The sequence below is a fragment of the Xyrauchen texanus genome, chromosome 16 (genome assembly GCF_025860055.1).
Source record: "Xyrauchen texanus isolate HMW12.3.18 chromosome 16, RBS_HiC_50CHRs, whole genome shotgun sequence".
NCBI lineage: Eukaryota > Metazoa > Chordata > Actinopteri > Cypriniformes > Catostomidae > Xyrauchen > Xyrauchen texanus.
This window is the reverse complement of record NC_068291.1, coordinates 13,929,607-13,945,669: the sequence shown is the minus strand read 5'-3', so window position 1 is coordinate 13,945,669 and position 16,063 is coordinate 13,929,607. Positions and strand designations below refer to the sequence as shown.

At 37.4% G+C, this 16,063-nt stretch overlaps 1 protein-coding gene across 1 annotated transcript in view; it reads left to right on the top strand.

The window, feature by feature from the left end:
• LOC127656821 (inositol-tetrakisphosphate 1-kinase-like) overlaps positions 1 to 15,068 on the top strand; it is an 82,364-nt gene extending 67,296 nt beyond the window's left edge. The window contains exons 6-11 of the mRNA XM_052145300.1: positions 1,255 to 1,353; positions 1,786 to 1,826; positions 4,806 to 4,971; positions 8,925 to 8,992; positions 9,886 to 10,048; positions 11,703 to 15,068. Of these exons, the coding sequence (XP_052001260.1) occupies positions 1,255 to 1,353; positions 1,786 to 1,826; positions 4,806 to 4,971; positions 8,925 to 8,992; positions 9,886 to 10,048; positions 11,703 to 12,022 (857 nt within the window). The 3' untranslated portion in view covers positions 12,023 to 15,068. The remainder of the gene's footprint in view (positions 1 to 1,254; positions 1,354 to 1,785; positions 1,827 to 4,805; positions 4,972 to 8,924; positions 8,993 to 9,885; positions 10,049 to 11,702) is intronic.
• Positions 15,069 to 16,063: the final 995 nt, after the last annotated feature.

Sequence of the window (16,063 nt, the reverse complement as noted above, 5' to 3'; positions counted from 1 at the left end):
GTCCAATGTCTGTGTTTCTTTGTCCACTCTTAACTATTTCTTTTTGTTTTTCTGTTTCAAAAGTGTCTTTTTCTTTGCAATTCTTCTCATAAGACCTCCTGAGTCTTCTCTTTACTGTTGTACATGAAACTGGTGTTTAGCGGGTAGAATTCAATGAAGCTGTCAGCTGAGGACATCTATTTCTCAAACTAGAGACTCTGATGTACTTATCCTCTTGTTTAGTTGTACATCTGGCCTTCCACATCTCTTCCTGTCCTTGTTAGAGACAGTTTTCCTTTGTCTTTGAAGACTGTAGTGTACACCTGTGTATGAAATCTTCAGTTTTTGGGAATTTCAAGCATTGTATAGCCTAATTATTGACTGATGAGTTTCTAGAGAAAGCTGTTTCTTTTTTGCCATTTTTGACCTCATATTGACCTTAAGACATGACAGTCTATTGCATACTGTGGCAACTCAAAAACAAACACAAAGACAATGTATAAGCTTCATTTAATGAATCAAATAGCTTTCAGCTGTGTTTGATTTAATGCCAAGTGATTTTCTAATATCAAATGATCAATTTAGCATGATTACTCAAGGATAAGGTGTTGGAGTGATGGCTGCTGGAAATGGGGTCTGTCTAGGTTTGATCAAAAATTACTTTTTTCAAATAGTGATGGTGCTGTTTTTTACATCAGTAATGTCCTGAATATACTTTGTGATCAGTTGAATGCCACTTTGGTGAATTAAAGTACCAATTTCCTTCCGAAACAGCAAAATATGTACATTATTCCAAACTTTTGGCCGCCAGTGTAATTCACTGGATTATACAAAAATTGGCATTACTAGATGGTATTATTCATCTATATTCTTATATAATCTATATTATTATACTAGGTGATATTAAATATATAACAATTGTGGGTTGAATTTCCTGCAAAAATAACTGTATTGTGATAAACCCTTACACCACCTCACATTGGATTTCTAATGTTAAGATTTTGGTCGCATGATTGAGCACAACTTTTGCAAACCCTTAAGTTTTTCCTCTACATCTTTGAAATCAATGGATTCACAGCATTCTCTTATCTAGCATAACCTCTAGTGTGTACGCGTTCACACCAACAAAGTTTTAATGGAAATCAGCATTGCTATTCCCCTAGCCCAACACCAACTCAGCATAAACCAGCCTGAACTAGCTTGGAAATTCCTTTCTTCTTATCTACCTGGTCTTTTTAGAAAGGCTCACCAATCTGTTCTCTTGTTCTCTTGCAGATGAGAGGATCTGTTCTCCTCCGTTTATGGTGCTGAACAGTTTGTGTGGTCCAGACACACTGCAGCAGATCCAGCAACATGGCCTTACATTCCCTTTCAGTAAGACCCTCCCCTTTCTTTATGGAACTAGAAGTGATGTTTTACTAAGACAGTTCATCCCTAGAATCCCCATTAATATCTGTGACTGCTGTAAATCAATTTATTTACTTTAAATGTTCATCAAATTATGAAACAAGGCCTGAAACATAAGCTATGCTTGTACATGAACACTAACAGTTCTTGTAATTTCATGCATCTTTACTTTATCAAAATGTGTCATGTGCAATTCATAACAATTTCGCATCGCATTCGTATCTGTGTTCACATATTTGCATAAAGTATTTTCTGGCCTTAATGTTCATCACTAAACACCTGTTAAGCTGATTTGCACTGGAATGTTACTGCATTTTATTCAAGGGTTGCCTTATTAACGGGATATATTCATCCACTACCTTTTATAGTGTGTTTTTCTTTTCCTCTCATCCTGTGTAGTTTGCAAAACACGGGTTGCTCACGGAACTAACTCCCATGAGGTAAGACTCTTTTCTAACTCTATTTCTGTCAAATTTGACCACAAAGGTTACAAAACACTAAAACGCACACACATGCTCTTTTTCAAAACATGGTGAGCTGTCTGTCTATAGATGAAGTAACCGTGACGTCACATCGCAGGCTACTACACTTTTGTTTTAGCTGTAGATTTCAGTGTTGGATATGGGCAGCACTGCAGTATTCATAAACCTTTTAATATTATATAATGTTATAATGTTCATTTATATTAATAAAAGTTATTTTAAATGGATATGGTTTAGCTCCATACAATAAATCCAGTGTTTAAATCCATGTCTTCAGAAGTGATGTGATAATGGTGGGTGAGAAACAGATCAATATTTAAGTCATTTTTTACTATAATTTTTCCTCCCCGCTCAGTCAATCTCCACTTTAACTTTCACATTCTTCTTTTGTTTTTGGTGATTCACATTCTTCGTGCATATCGCCACCTACTGGGCAGTGAGAAAATGTTTTAGCAAAAATGGACTTAAATATTGATCTGTTTCTCACCCACACCTATCATATCACTTATGAAGATATAGATTTAACCACTGGAGTCTTATGGATTAGTTTATGCTGTCTTTTATGTGCTTTTTGGAGCATCAACATTTTGGCACCCATTCACTTACATTTTAAAGACTTGCAGATCTGAGATATTCTTCTAAAAATCTTAATTTGTGTTCTGCTGAAAAAAGAATGTCATATACATCTGGGATGGCATGAGGGTGAGTAAATAATGAGAAAATATTTGGGTGATCTGTCCCTTTAACTTCAGTTTCATATATTGAATATTCAAACCTAATAATGGCTTCTTTTGATTTAACAAGTTACTTACTGCAGTCAAAAATTTATGCAAAAACATCATTTTAAAATTATAACATAATTTTTTTTCACATACATACTTTCATAAACAGTGTGCGCTGCGGTGGTGGAGACGGGGTCCTGTTCATTTAGATATTACATGGATGTCTTGTTCATATACGATTGTATGAGCGCTGTGTGTATGAGATCAGACATGATAACAATGATGGTGATCTGTGAAATATCATAAATTATGCAAAATCTTAAATTTGTCCTGATCCACCAATCCTTCTGGAAACTTTTTGAGATGTTATACGTCTTTCACACAGGAAAGAGAATGTTAAATGAAATTATTATTTAAGGAAAAGGGTTAATTTGGGGATTTTTTTTGGGCTATTTTCGTCTTCCGGGTTTGAAACGAACATCGAGTCAACGTCACTGGTCGTGACATACTGGGTTTAGCTTTCCATCGAATTTCAGTGCATCTACGTCACAGGTGTTATCAGTATTATTCATGAGAAGGTGTGGCCTTTACCCTTTGGCAAGCGAGTCTTTGCCATGCACGTGATCAGTGCTTCAAACTCTGAAGCGCCATCAGTCAGCTGATAGTACTGTTATGCTAGTCCCCCCCGTGACAGGCGTTTTTAAAGTGTAAAAAACATTCATATATTTTCGTTACAGAGTACATGGCTTGGCATTTATTTGCGTATTATATCACAGATACAAATGATCAGTGTGAGTAATGTATTATGAGTTACTAAAAAAGCTCAGTGTCTGGATCGGACAGTTTTTGGGTTCACTGCCCTCACTCCGCTGCTGATCACGCCCACTTTGACTGCCTCATTATAAATGTAGTGAGAGCCCAGCTGTGCTGAAACGGGGGTGTTGCGACCCTTTAAACAAACAAAACCTCTAATAACCTTTCGGAAATTGGGTTTTCAACACCACAAACAGCACTTTTCAGGTAATTTTAAGCCTGATTTGAGCAAAGCGCCCATTGAATGTAGTTCTTTTCTTCCATGCAAAAGAACCTGGAAGTGCCACCACCTAGCGTTTATTTGTAAACAGTTACTTCATCTTTTGCCTATGCAGGCAGCTGCATTCTAAGACAGCATTCAAGTACAGTTTGATGTTAGCATATTGCTAAGCTAATGAAACAATACTCTAACAAAAAAAATAACATGCACAATTATTGAATTAAATAGTCAGTTTTAAATAGATTTAAATTATTTTTGTCAATATTTTATGATGCTCAATTAAATATTAAGAACTTGTTAGACACAAAAAGAAGCAGAGTCAAGTTGTTTACAGTTGCCAAACAATTTCACAACTTGTCACGTTAGGAGCCATCACACCAAACAGATCTTTGACCGTTGCGCAGTGTCTCTGTTTCCTACCTTTTGCCTTTTGGAGCTCCCCTTGTAAGCTTGCCAATGATCCTGCTGAAAAATGCTGTCTAGGTATGCAGCTTAGTAGGGTTTAAGGCCAAAGTATATTTTGCGCATCCGCGCTGCTGATCGTTGCACGCACAGTATGCATAATGCAAATTTCGTCATCAGCACAGCCATACATTGTGCATGACTGTGTGCCACCCAGATTTTCTTAACAAGTGGACGCGGTCCCCGTCTGAGCACGTTGACTGAACTAAAAGAGTGTTACAAAGCTGTTGTAGTGCGCATGCGTCAAATGTGTTCCTATTCGTTCACGGTCTGAAAAGTATACTCAAAAAGGCAACGCGGTCATCCGGGTGCGATCCAATCCGGAACACTCAAAAATAAAGTATACCTGGGCCTTTAGAACGGAGCTATACTGTCATTCAAGGGCAAAATACAGTAACTACACATTTTGCCAATATTATGGCACAATGTTATGACTGAAATGGGGTTGCTTAGACTATAATCTGTCGTGTAACAGATGTATGCTTTCCTTTTTTCTCAGTGTTGGCCAAGGTTGCCAGTGTCATGGAAAATCTTGAAATATCAGGGAATTTGAAACTGTGATTTCAAGGCCTAGAAAAGTCACAAAAATGTCTGGAAAATATATTGTATTTATTTGCAGTAAAATACTGTAAGATCAGGACATTTTCTAGATGGGATTCGTGAGAATAGAGATTGTCAATGAAATTTCGTATGCACAATTGTCTTTTTCTCACTTTGCAGATGGCTATAATCTTCAGTGCTGAGGACCTAAAGGACGTGAAGCCTCCATGTGTCATTCAGAGTTTTATAAACCACAATGCCGTGCTATATAAAGTGTTTGTGGTGGGGGAGTCATACACTGTGGTGGAGAGACCATCTCTCAAGAACTTCCCATCTGGACCGTCCGGTAAACCTTCAGCATGCTCTTCATCTCCTTAAATGTGTTATTTCAGTGAAAAGCACTGTTGTGGTATGTGTTATTTCACCAAGATTGGACAGTTGGGTTTGCTTTCTCATGATTTGCATTGGGAGACCATCATGCTTTATAACCCGGATCCCTTTGCATTGCTGCGTTTGCATTGAAAATAGTGGGTAACATTTCGCTGTTACCCGTTCAGCAAAAGTGCTTACTCAAGTCAGGTTACCACCTCAGACTGCTGTAAAAAATAGACAGTTTGCATATGCTGATATTTTGTAGTCTATGCAAACTGGTTATGCCTGCTGGAAGAGTGACCTGTTAGTTTAATGCAAATTAAGGAGGTCAGGCCTGTGCCTGAACTCTGGCTGAACTTGTACACATGCAGACTGCTATTTAAATACACTTGCACTTAATTACAACTTGTTTAACTGAATGAAAACCCTGTGTTACTTGCAGTTAATTACACCTGTTAAAGTTAATGAAACAAAATAAAGTGAATGGCATAGTGATTCAGAAGACAGAGAGATATCGAGAGTGCATGTAAAGAAAACGTTCTTGATCAGGCTGTTAATCCGTGTTGAGAGGTTTCTAACACACACAGTAGCACTGCTACTAACTTTAATACATTTTTCAATATCATCTATTATGTGTTATCTTAAGAACTATTATGTTTTTCAGTTTGAATAGTATGTATTCTAGTTTTTCGAGTTATTTGTATTAATTAACATAACTTTAGTAACTAATTCAATTAACTAGTATTTCATTTATATTTACCTGTTCAAGTTAAATGCTCTCACCCTAATTTATATTCTTCATTAGTTTAAAAAACGTCATTGTGTTGTGGCAGAAAAATACTGATTATGTTATTAAATATATTATGTGAAAGTCATATATTTGAAAAGATGTTACCCCTTAATTAGCTTAACCAAACTAACACCCTTGTAAGTGGACCAAATTGATCAGATGGATAAAGAACCCATTTTCTAATGAATTTATTTTATTTGCTCAGTCCCTGCTGCTTAAAATGCTCCAGGATAAAATCTTAAAAATTTGGTGTGTGTGTCTCTCCTAATTTTAGGACTTTTTCATTATTCATCTTATGCTAAAAGTAGCTCATAAACCCACGACAACTTAGAAATTTAGAAGTCCTCAGAACAAAGTTGTCGTGGGTTTAGGAGCTACTTTTAGTGTAAAAATGTTCCATGAAAAATGTTCCATGAATTACTCCAATTATACTATTAAAATGAAATAATATTGACACTGACCATTTAAAAAGTATTGCCTGAATCATGAGGGTGTTTTTTGTTATTGATGAAATCACCTCTCCCACGAACCGTAACAACCCAAATACATCAGAGATTGACAACTCTGCACTTCCAGTCCACACGCAAAATACTATTTTGTGTAGCGCGGATGAATTGGGAATTTCTTAGTCATTTGTCAGCAGAATCATCTATCAAAATGTATATGCATGCCCTCTCCAGACCGTGAATGTGCACGTGCTTAATTGGCATTCGTCTGTCTGTCTGTCTGTGTATGCACTCACCTAATGGATTATTAGGAACACCATACTAATACTGTGTTTGACCCCCTTTCGCCTTCAGAACTGCCTTAATTCTACGTGGCATTGATTCAACAAGGTGCTGAAAGCATTCTTTAGAAATGTTGGCCCATATTGATAGGATAGCATCTTGCAGTTGATGGAGATTTGTGGGATGCACATCCAGGGCACGAAGCTCCCGTTCCACCACATCCCAAAGATGCTCTATTGGGTTGAGATCTGGTGACTGTGGGGGCCATTTTAGTACAGTGAACTCATTGTCATGCTCAAGAAACCAATTTGAAATGATTCGATGCTTTGTGACATGGTGCATTATCCTGCTGGAAGTAGCCATCAGAGGATGGGTACATGGTGGCCATAAAGGGATGGACATGGTCAGAAACAATGCTCAGGTAGGCAGTGGCATTTAAACGATGCCCAATTGGCACTAAGGGGCCTAAAGTGTGCCATGAAAACATCCCCCACACCATTACACCACCACCACCAGCCTGCACAGTGGTAACAAGGCATGATGGATCCATGTTCTCATTCTGTTTACGCCAAATTCTGACTCTACCATCTGAATGTCTCAACAGAAATCGAGACTCATCAGACCAGGCAACATTTTTCCAGTCTTCAACTGTCCAATTTTGGTGAGCTCTTGCAAATTGTAGCCTCTTTTTCCTATTTGTAGTGGAGATGAGTGGTACCCGGTGGGGTCTTCTGCTGTTGTAGCCCATCCGCCTCAAGGTTGTGCGTGTTGTGGCTTCACAAATGCTTTGCTGCATACCTCGGTTGTAACGAGTGGTTATTTCAGGCAAAGTTGCTCTTCTATCAGCTTGAATCAGTCAGCCCATTCTCCTCTGACCTCTAGCATCAACAAGGCATTTTCAGCCCACAGGACTGCCGCATACTGGATGTTTTTCCCTTTTCACACCATTCTTTGTAAACCCTAGAAATGGTTGTGCGTGAAAATCCCAGTAACTGAGCAGATTGTGAAATACTCAGACCGGCCCGTCTGGCACCAACAACCATGCCACGCTCAAAATTGCTTAAATCACCTTTCTTTCCCATTCTGACATTCAGTTTGGAGTTCAGGAGATTGTCTTGACCAGGACCACACCCCTAAATTCATTGAAGCAACTGCCATGTGATTGGTTGATTAGATAATTGCATTAATGAGAAATTGAACAGGTGTTCCTAATAATCCTTTAGGTGAGTATATATTACTCTCTGTTTTTTATCTATTTGTCTGTCTATGTATCTGTCTGTCTGTCTGTCTGACTGTCTGTCTATATATTGCGCTCTGTTTTTTATCTATTTGTCTGTCTATGTATGTTTCTGTCTGTCTGTCTGTCTATCTATATATTACTCTCTGTTTTTTATCTATTTGTTTGTATATGTATGTATCTATCTGTCTATCTATCTATCTATCTATCTATCTATCTATCTATCTATCTATCTGTCTGTCTGTCTATATATTACTCTTTCTGTTTTTTGTCTATTTGTCTGTTTATGTATGTATCTGTCTGTCTGTCATAAATTTGACAATAGTAGTTCCCTGTCTGTCTACCAATCTCTTTGTGCGATTTAAAATACGTGCTCATAAAACGTGATGTCATCTATGACAAAGAAGTCAGCTCTGTCTTTACTGTACCTTAAGATTTCCCCCTATTCCTTAGTTAAACTTGCTCTTAGCAGTTTTGTGAATAGGTTTTAAGCAAAAACTCTTTGGAGAACTCCAAGTGGTAAGAAAATCTAGATCTAATTTTAAGTCTTGAGTTAGTTTGGAGCATTCACATACAAGGCAAAATTCAGGCAAACTGCTCTAAATCCCCTGAAATTAATCTGATACCCTTAAATTTGGGTTCTGCAAACACACTTTGAAATAAATTTGTTAAAACCTTTAAGAGATTTGATGGCATGTTTCATGTTCCGTAAACGTGTTTAGACACTATCGAGGAATGTTCTGAGATCCTAAAAAGTTCCAAAAGATATTATCCTTGAGCATAAATAGATTATAAATCTTTAGTATGGCTTGATGTCTGTAGAAAGAAGGACACATTGATAGTGTTGTGCTGTCTCACTTAAAATTAATTTCATTCTTTACTACCATTTGAGTGGGAGCTCATAAATCCCAGCATCCTTTTGGCTCTAGATAGTGTTTTTTTCTTCTCCTATTTCTCTCTCTCTCACTCTCACTCGCTTTCTCTCTCTTTCCCTCCTCCCTCTCTGCCTGGCACTCCTAAAGGCTGTTGAATCTCTAAACTCAAGTGTAGTCCTCTGCTGCTTTCTAGTGGCTTCCTGCACACTTACACTTTTACTCTTATTTTACTGACTTACAAATGAAAGTTTTGTTGATGGTCATATTAATTGGTGTTTTCCCTTTTTCCATTTGCAGACAGAAAAGCGATTTTCTTCAACAGCCACAATGTTTCCAAGCCAGAGTCATCGTCTGACCTCACATCTGTAAGTTACCATTTAGTTTAAAGTAAATGTTCTCTAGTCCAGTGGTTCTTAACTGATTTTCCTTCAGGGCCTATCAAAAAACTATTTGCTAACTGGCTATTTGCTAATTTTTTAAACAGAAACAAATGAATAGTATTTTTTTTTTTTTGTGAAATGATGTACATCAACATGAGATGACTACTCTAGTCACATCAGTCCTAGAGTTGAGATTATATGACCAGCGGAATATTACTCGCTTTATCTAATTATTCACTTGTAATTGGGCGCTTTCACTCACAGGTTTAATTAAGCATGGCATTTTTACATTGACGTCAGTGTTTTTGCCTGTTGCTGCATCTACACCTCTAGGTGTCAGTGTAGCATAAACACCAAATTTTCTGATTGTGCCTTAAAATCAATTTATTAATATTTTGTGTACCTTGAGGAGTTTTGATCGTGCTTTTCAAGGACGAGGTCATGTCACGCAACCTGTCCATGTTGGTTAGCCCTTATCTGGCTAGTGTCTACCAAGTTAGTTTGTGCCAAAATACTATAGACTCTGGAAGCACATCCTTTTACATCAGCAACAAAACGTTATAGCAAGCACACCCCCTTTTTTTATTTAGCCTATTTATTTTGCTCTTCTAACTTTGCATGATTAGATGCATGCTTATTTGTATTATATTCACTGCATTTTGCATTGTGTTTCCTGCTGTCCATGATCAGAACAGACCTGCGACCCACCAGCTGAGAACCACTGTCTAGTCTACACATGTTCACTACAGCATAGTGATTTCATTCAACTAATCTGTTTTACAAGAACTTAAGGATTCATACTGCATATGATGTGTTTTGGAATGCACAATGCAGAACTCGTTAATTCACTTTTTGCTTATTATTCACATCTTTGATAGAGAGATAATGTAGAAGGTGTCTCCCAGCCACCCAATGATGTTGTCATCAGGGAGCTGTGTAAATCCCTGCGGGAATCTCTGGGGGTTTCGCTCTTTGGCATCGATGTCATCATAAACAACCAGACGGGCCAACATGCAGTCATTGACATCAACGCATTCCCTGGTTTGTATTTCTCCATGCAAACTTTCAACCAACTCTACCATGTTAGTTAGAAAGTATATACATTGTTTTGTAATGTTAATGGAACATTTTCATAGCTATTTATTTTCCATACGGTTTCCATTCTGTTCATTATGTGTTGTTTGGTCAGGATGCAGTAGCATGCTTGCATATTAAGGAAGTTATTTTGTCTAGGTTTGATTGGGCCTGCAGTCCCACTGAATAATGGAGGTTTTGTTAATGGCATTAGTTATTTTTATCTCAAGCGTATACTGGTGGCCAAAAGTTACAGATTTTGCTCTTATGGAATTAAATTGGTACTTTTATTCACCAAAGTGGCATTCAACTGATCACAATGTATAGTCAGGATATTAATAACGTGGAATAAATACTATAACAATTTGTTATAGTCTTAAACTACTTGAACTAGAGTTCTCATCAAAGAATCCTCCACGTGCAGCAATGACAGCTTTGCAGATCCTTGACATTCTAGCTGTGAGTTTGTCCAGATAGTCAGGTGACATGTCACCCCACACTTCCTGTAGCTCTTGCCATTGATGTGACTGTCTTGTCAGGCACTTCTTATGCACCTTACAGTCTAGCTGATCCCACAAAAACTCAATGGGGTGAAGATCCAGAACACTCTTTTCCAATGATGTGTGTTCTTTGCCCACTCTAACTTTTTCTGTATCAAAAGTGTCTTTTTCTTTGCAATTCTTCCCATAAGGCCTGCACACCTTAGTCTTCTCTTTACTGTTGTACATGAAACTGGTGTTGAGCGGGTAGAATTCAATGAAGCTGTCAGCTGAGGACATGTGAGGCATCTATTTCTCAAACTAGAGACTCTGATGTAGGTGTTCAAAAACCTCCAAAATATCAATAAGCTCAACTCTCAAGACTAAATCAACATCTGACCCTCACAGGGCTTCCCGACCAAAACTAAATTCATTAGAGAACATTATGAAAAATGTCATGTGCAAAACAGATCATAATCATTAACATCATAACAAATTATGGCATTATTTCCATTCATATTTGGTATTTTCCACTCCCATGATGCAGCACAAACAGCATATAAATTATTAACGAAAGTAAATAAAAAGCTTCAGTTAAAGTTCACATCAACCATCAGAATGGGGAAAAAAATGTGATCTTGGTGATTTCAAACTTGGCATAATTGTTGGTTCCAGATGGGCTGGTTTGAGTATTTCTGAAACTGCTGATCTCCTGGGATTTTCACACACAACGTCTCTAGAGTTTACTCAGAATGGTGCCTAAACAAAAAACATCCAGTGAGCTGCAGTTCTGCAGACAGAAATGCCTTGTTTATGAGAGAGGTCAATAGAGAATGTTCAGACTGGTAGAGCTGACAGAGAGGCTATGGTAACTCGGATAACCACTCTGTATAATTGTTGTCAGCAGAATAGCATCTCAGAACACACAACATGTCGAAACTTGAGGCATATGAGCAACAAGCAGAAGACTACGTCAAGCACTTTATTAGGACCATTTATTAGTGAGCACATTTGTGAGTGAAACGGAATATTCAGCAAGAAAAAATATAGGCTGAGGCTTGATTGGATCGTGAAAAGTGGCCGTTCCATACCTGAATGTAAGTTTGTTTCCAGATTTTAGACATTGTCTCTTCTCTCTTCAGGATATGAGGGCGTTCCTGAGTTCTTCAATGACCTTCTCAACCACATCATCAGCGTCCTCCAAGACCACTCCTCCAATGACTCCCCGGCTCCGCCCCCCTCCAGCCAGCTCACAGCTTTAGGTACAGGAGAGCGTAGCTGCGCCCCTTCACAGGAGTGCTGTAGCGTACTGGGCAAGGAACCAGACAGCAGCCCCTGGATCGTGGAGGGAGACGGTGGTCTGAAGGGGACGCGCCAGAGACTTGGTTGCAACACGGCCATGTCACCCAACTTCCAACAGCACTGCGTGTCCACGATAGCCACTAAGGCCACGTCACAATGACTCCCCCCATGCGAAAATTGTGAAAACAAAGTGAATAATATACAATAACAATAATAACCGTTATACTGATAATATATCCGTAATCAGAAATAAACTATACTGGGAATAATCATAATAATGTTGATAGTGGGCATTGGATTATTTCTCCTATGCCTTTTGTATATGTATTTTTGTTCTTTCTCTTAAGTCTTATTACTCACAGTACTGTAATGTGAACTTTTGGGAACTCAATATTGATTTGCAGTTTTATCCTGATTCACAATGCAGAATTAGTGGATGTTAGTTAGTGAACACACTAGACCAGTTGGGCATTTTTAGCTGGAAGAAATTTCTGTTGTGAAGTATTCTTATATTGTGATGGTAAAATGCTAAATTCATGAAATTGTTAAGCCAAAAATGATCATTTCAGCTACCCTTACTTATGTTGTTCCAAACCTGTATGACTTTTTTTTCCTCAGAAGAAGAAAGTTGTAAAAAAGTACTGATAGATTATTCACATTCAGTTACATTTAATGGGAACTGAGACTCCCAAGCTTCAAAAAGCGTGCAAAAGCACCATGAAAGTATCTTAAAAGTAGTCCATATTCTATATGCTATATTTCAAGTGTTCTGAATCCATACAAAAACTTTGTGTACAAACAAGCTGAAATACAACAAGGAACAAGCATCTTCTCCACCACTGAGCTGTCAACCCCTGTGACCAGATCAGCCCCATTCTTGAATTAATCTTTCAGGCCAGATTTGTGAACAAATCCAGCTCAGAAGAACGATTCGTTTACGAATTGGCCAATGCTACTTTTCTCACGAACGTCAAAGAAGTGCCAAAGAAGAGCTATGGCGCATATCAAGATTATCAGTGAATAATGACTTAAATTTTGGTCATCACATAAAGCTATCGTATGGCTTTAGAAGACTTAAAATGTAGCACCTGATGATTTTGCTTCCTATTTATCTTTTTATCTTTTTTTTTTTTTGTGTGTGTTCCACTGAAGTAAGTCATAAAGGTTTGGAACTACGTGTGGGTGAATAGATTCATCCATCCATCCATCCATCGTCAACCGCTTATCCTGTGTACAGGGTCGCGGGGGGTGAATAGATTATGCCAGAAATTTCATTTTTGGCCGAACTAATATTTTAATCAAAATCTGTCTTTAATTGACCTTGAACACACACACAAACACACCCAATAATCCCACCATCAGGACACCTACAATGTGCTATGTATGAAGTGGCTATCCTATACTGAGATGATCCACGGTATACTGGATATCTTTTGCAGCGTCTACAAATCTACTCTTAACCAAAAGTCAAATGAATGGCACAGCTTGCAGTTCTCATAGACTGAGTGCCACTGTGTTTGATCTTGTGACACACTGTCATTTTTTCATAATGCTTCAGAAGACTTTCATCATATTGCCATATACTGTATGTGACACCTGACATTTTGCATGTGCTTTTTAGTGCATCAAATCATGAAATGTGATTGGAACTATTCAGTCAGTCATTTTGTAAGCCATCCCGGAAGTTTAGCCATGGGTTTTTCGAAAAGTGGTTTTTCGATTTATGCATAAAATTAGATCTGGGGATAATGTTGTTTGAAGAGACCTTTGTTTTGTTCATACCTTAAAGCAAGGTTTTTTTTAATGCTTTATGAGTATCAGCTACATTAGGACTATGACATTTGTCGATCATATAAACTTGTTAGTAACAACCATTAGAAATGATTAAAGGAACCCATGGTTCTAAAAATGAATTCCAGTCAAGGGCCATTTATGTTTTATTAGTACTATAAGAGTCGACTTCACAACAGAGGCTAATATTCTGTTATTCATCAGTGTCGAGTTTTGTTGGACAGTTGCAAGAGAATATTATGACATTCCTTGTGTGTGTGCATACTGTACGTGTGTGTGTTTGTGTAATGCTTTTTTAGCAGATAGCAAGTTATTTTTGTGACTATTCAGATGCTTCAGATTAGTAAATACCCTTGAAATGTATACACAAACTGTGTAAGATTGATGTTAATGTCAGGACGCTTTGTTTCTAATTGCACAGGACACATCTATTCCCCAAAGGGTTAAATGCTTTGCTAGGTAACCATTTCTGAATTAAAAGGAAAATTTGCATTGATTTTACCTATTTTGTTTATAATTGCTAACCTGCTAGAAAAAGACTAATGAATACAAAGTATTTACGTTTTATGCAGTTAGCTAGACATGCAATAATTGCGTTTGTATGCAAACATGACGTGTGTTTCAAAAGAGTGACACATTGAGCAGTAATATGTGCAAATGAATGAAATGTAACTACATGATTGTTAAGTACTGCATCTTTTGAGTCCTTTTCTGGAAATGCGCTTGCATGTGTTGTGATAGAAAACTTAAAAAAAATGTATATCCCCAAGTTTAAGCATTTCTTTTCAAAAGCCATAGATTCTCCTTACTTTTGTGTAAATTTGAAGAATGGTTTGTTATTCAGATTTTGCCCACTTAGTGCTCATAAAGTGATTTGTATTTATCCAACACATGGAGATGGATGTTTTTGATGACCAACTGCAAACAGCTTGTTTTTGTTCACTGTTAGAGGAATGAATGTTGACATAGACGTTTGACATACAATGTGGTAAACTAGAGCAGTGTTAATGTAATCTGCTCTCATTCTGTTCAGTTTAATATGAAGTGAATGCATTTAGTGCCGCCTCCCTCAGCCTAGAGCACCTTATGTCCATTGTTCCTTTTTTTTGTTTTTTTAATGGTATATTTTCAAAGGTATATCAAACTGTTTTTTTTCTCCCTTTGCTGTGGAATATAAATGAAACCGGCATTTTTTTAAGCCATGCTGACATCCATTTTTTTTTATTTATTTTTCCAGTGTATAGCCTCCTGCTTGACATGGGTACCAGTAGAGTTGAAATAAGTTTATATGACTAATGAGGAGTGTGCTGAGATTTAAGATGTGTTCTGTAAAATCTAAAAGTGCTCCAAGTCTTAGCCCAATGAAAAGTTAACATAAAATTATCTTCAACACAGATTTACCTTTTGTTGCCTGTTTTTATCCTTCATTATGCTACCAAATAGAAAGAGAAAAAAAAAACACTTCACCTACTAAAGTCTCTATGAATATTTTCTTTTGATGCTTTTCTATACTCCTAATGTATAGACATGTGTATACACTAGTGGCAAAATGTTTGGAATAATGTACAGATTTTGCTCTTATGGAAACAAATTGGTACTTTTGTTCACCAAAGTGGCATCCAACTGATCACAATGTATAGTCAGGATATTAATAACATGAAAAAATGATATTACAATTAAAAAAATAAATAATTGTAAATCAGAATTACTTAAACTACTTCAACGAGTTCTCATCCAAAAATCATCCACGTGCAGCAATGACATATTTGTAGATCCTTGACGTTCTAGCTGTCAGTTTGTCCAGATACTCAGGTGACATTTCACCCCACACTTCCTGTAGCTCTTGCCATTGATGTGACTGTCTTATCGGGGACTTCTCACACACCTTACAGTCTAGCTGATCCCACAAAAGCTCAATGGGGTTAAGATCCATAAAACTCTTTTCCAAATATCTGTTGTCCAATGTCTGTGTTTCTTTGCCCTCTCAAACCTTTTCTTTTTGTTTTTCTGTTTCAAAAGTGTCTTTTTCTTTGCGTTTCTTCTCATAAGATCTCCTGAGTCTTCTCTTTACTGTTGTACATGAAACTGGTGTTGAGCGGGTAGAATTCAATGAAGCTGTCAGCTGAGGACATGTGAGGCGTCTATTTCTCAAACTAGAGACTCTGATGAACTTATCCTCTTGTTTAGTTGTACATCTGACCTTCCACATCTCTTTCTGTCCTTGTTAGAGACAGTTTTCCTTTGTCTTTGAAGACTGTAGTGTACACCTGTGTATGAAATCTTCAGTTTTTCTTCGGTTATTTCAAGCATTGTATATCCTTCATTCCTCAAAACAATGATTGACTGATGAGTTTCTAGAGAAAGTGGTTTATTTATTTTTTTGCCATTTTAAACCTAATATTGACCTTAA